The 2,503-nt window shown below is 40.8% G+C and overlaps 1 protein-coding gene across 1 annotated transcript; it reads left to right on the forward strand.

Moving 5' to 3' along the window:
* The first annotated feature begins 1,395 nt into the window (after positions 1-1,395).
* LOC147448513 (uncharacterized) lies at positions 1,396-1,923 on the forward strand. The gene has a single exon (XM_086522399.1). The coding sequence runs from the start codon at positions 1,396-1,398 to the stop codon at positions 1,921-1,923; it is 528 nt and encodes a 175-aa protein (XP_086378525.1).
* Positions 1,924-2,503: the final 580 nt, after the last annotated feature.

A 2,503-nucleotide genomic window follows, 5' to 3' on the forward strand; every position in this document is an offset into this window, starting at 1 on the left:
GGTCTAATCACTTACTCTAATTAAGTGTAGCATAATCCCACTCCTACACAACTATAAATAGCTCCCCTTGGAGAGACTCAAGGACACACACCTATATTTTCAACTTCATGTTGTTTCTTGATCAATAGTAGAGAAAACCCCAACTCTCCCTCTTTCACATCCTCCCTCCTAACCCTCCTCTTTGGAGGAAGTGCAACTCTATTCTCCACTCTTTCCATTCTACAATCTCTTACTCCATCAACCCAATAAATCATTTGTAGCACCTCAATAACTTGTAAATACATCATGATCTCTCTCATGGTTATGTTAATGATCATGAAATCATCTTCAAAACTTTCAAGTGTCGCAATTCGTGATGGTTAGCAAGCGTCTGTCCTCCCCTTAAAAGGTGTGCGAGAAATCAAGTAAGTGTTCTATTCTCCATTTACCATTGGTTTGTTTCTCCACACTTATTCAATTGGTCTAAAGAAATTTCTCACTCCAACTCTCTTTTGCTTCATTACATATGCATGTGGCTACCTCTCATGGTGATTTTATTTGTGTCACGGCATTGCATAGATGGAGATGAGCTCTCTATGCAAAGTGTGTTAGTTTGATGTAAGTGATTCTCTTGTGTGTTTGAGAGGCAAGTCTTGTGCGCATGATTTTTTGATGAGTGCTTGAGAGAGGAAGAGTTTGGATGTATTATGGGTATTCTTATGGGGAGAAGGTGAATGCTATTCCACAAATTGCATATTTCATTTTGATGCACGGCATTGGGTTGCATAATCATTGATGGTGTTCAAGTGTCCAAAGTGTATATAGAGTAAGGGGGTTTTCAAAGTGTGTTGCTTGAGTGGGTGAGTGCAAGTGTTATTTTGATTGGTTTCCTTCTCCACTCCCAAAAGAAGGTGGTGTCCCAAGTAGTGTGCGTACCTCTTTACGAACATTTTGTGAGGGTAGGCCCATTGGTTTGGGTTTAGAGGCCCCATTTCAAAAAGCTCGCCCTCACTACAAATGGATCTTTGAAGTGCCTGTATTGCAGTTGTCCTCCATTTTGTATAGCCTTGTGTGGATGCAAGATGTACTCATGTCTTCCACATGATAGTGAGATGGAGCAAAGTGTATTTCTCCAGAGAAACAAGAGGAATTCAAAATTAGGTGCAGAGCTTGGAAAAATTCACCTACTGCTGAGAGTGCAAAAAATGAACTAGATTCTCTTTGTGAGTGGTTGGAAATGGGTAATGCCAGACCCAACAATGAAATGATGCTTGAGACTTGGATTTCATGGTGGCATGCAAGGGTTTTTCATTGGGGAGAATACATTTTGAAGGTACATATTTTCTATTCACAAATAGTACATCCATACATGATTACTCACTGCTGTCACTAATAATGTAAACATTTTTGCAGGCAATGGAGGAACATGATAGATATTTGGTTCCAAGGAGTAAACTGTCAGAGTCCATTCATGGGAGTTGGTTGGCTACAAACAATGGGTTCAAATACATGTCTTTGTATGAAGCATGTCTCTCAGACCTCACAGCCTCTTGTTTGCAAGGGGGTTGGCATGCTGCATTTTTGAAAGGGCAACACATAGGATCTGGACCAAGACTTTGTAAGCTGCAACAAAGAGATGCAATGTGGAAGAAAAGATCATACTCACAAAGAAACATAATAGACCTCACAACTGAAGTTGTAGAGGAAATTGGAGTTGGAGCAGAGGCAGACATTGGATATGAGAATACTACAACAGAGAGAAAAAAGAGACCTAGATCAATTGTGTCACCAATTCATGAGTTTTATTCTCATCAACCAGAGTTTCAAAGGATCACTAAGCCAGTTCCCCGAAGGCACTCTTATCCAACCGCGAGCGCTAGTCAAAATGAAGGGACTACACAAATAAGCGAGGTGGATGTTAGTCCAACATTGTGGGCTATATGACATACCAATCCCGGAAGCATGGTACGATGTCAGGGATATATTAGAACCATAAAAGCAAAGTGTCAAAAATACATAGATTCAAAGGGGCGTGCTGGGAAGGAGGGAGTCCCTGCCCCTTCTTTCTATGGAAGAATTCGTGTCTCAAAGGATGCATCCGATATTCAACCACAAATGCTATGGTTTTGTGGTGATGTTGTGGAGAGCACTTGGGAACCGACAACTGCAATTTATGGGTTACTATCACCTGCACCAGCAAAATGGGTTGTGGCAGTTAGAACATGTCTCAATCCTAATGAGATTCTTTGTCTTCAAACAGGAGGATTTATTTTGGAAGGCGTAACACAGACATGTGTTGTTAAATCCCCTACAGGTCCGAAACAAAGCATTGCAAACAAGGGAGCACGGCTAGAATACAGAGAGGGTCAAAAAGTCATCTTTAGAAGAGCAATTAGTAAAAACAAGAATTGTTGTTGCAATGTCTATGGAATATCAGGTAGTGCAAACAATGTGGTTCAGTAACGGGAATATGTTGAGTACATTTTGACTACACAAGGGTCAAAGAGAAAAGGAGCTCCATACA

The sequence above is a fragment of the Adiantum capillus-veneris genome, chromosome 10, assembly GCF_014529385.1.
Source record: "Adiantum capillus-veneris isolate H3 chromosome 10, ASM1452938v2, whole genome shotgun sequence".
Lineage (NCBI taxonomy): Eukaryota > Viridiplantae > Streptophyta > Polypodiopsida > Polypodiales > Pteridaceae > Adiantum > Adiantum capillus-veneris.

Excerpts from the sequence above, each read along its gene's own strand:
- LOC147448513 (XM_086522399.1), top strand. The coding sequence starts at position 1,396 with ATGGAGGAACATGATAGATATTTGGTTCCAAGGAGTAAACTGTCAGAG.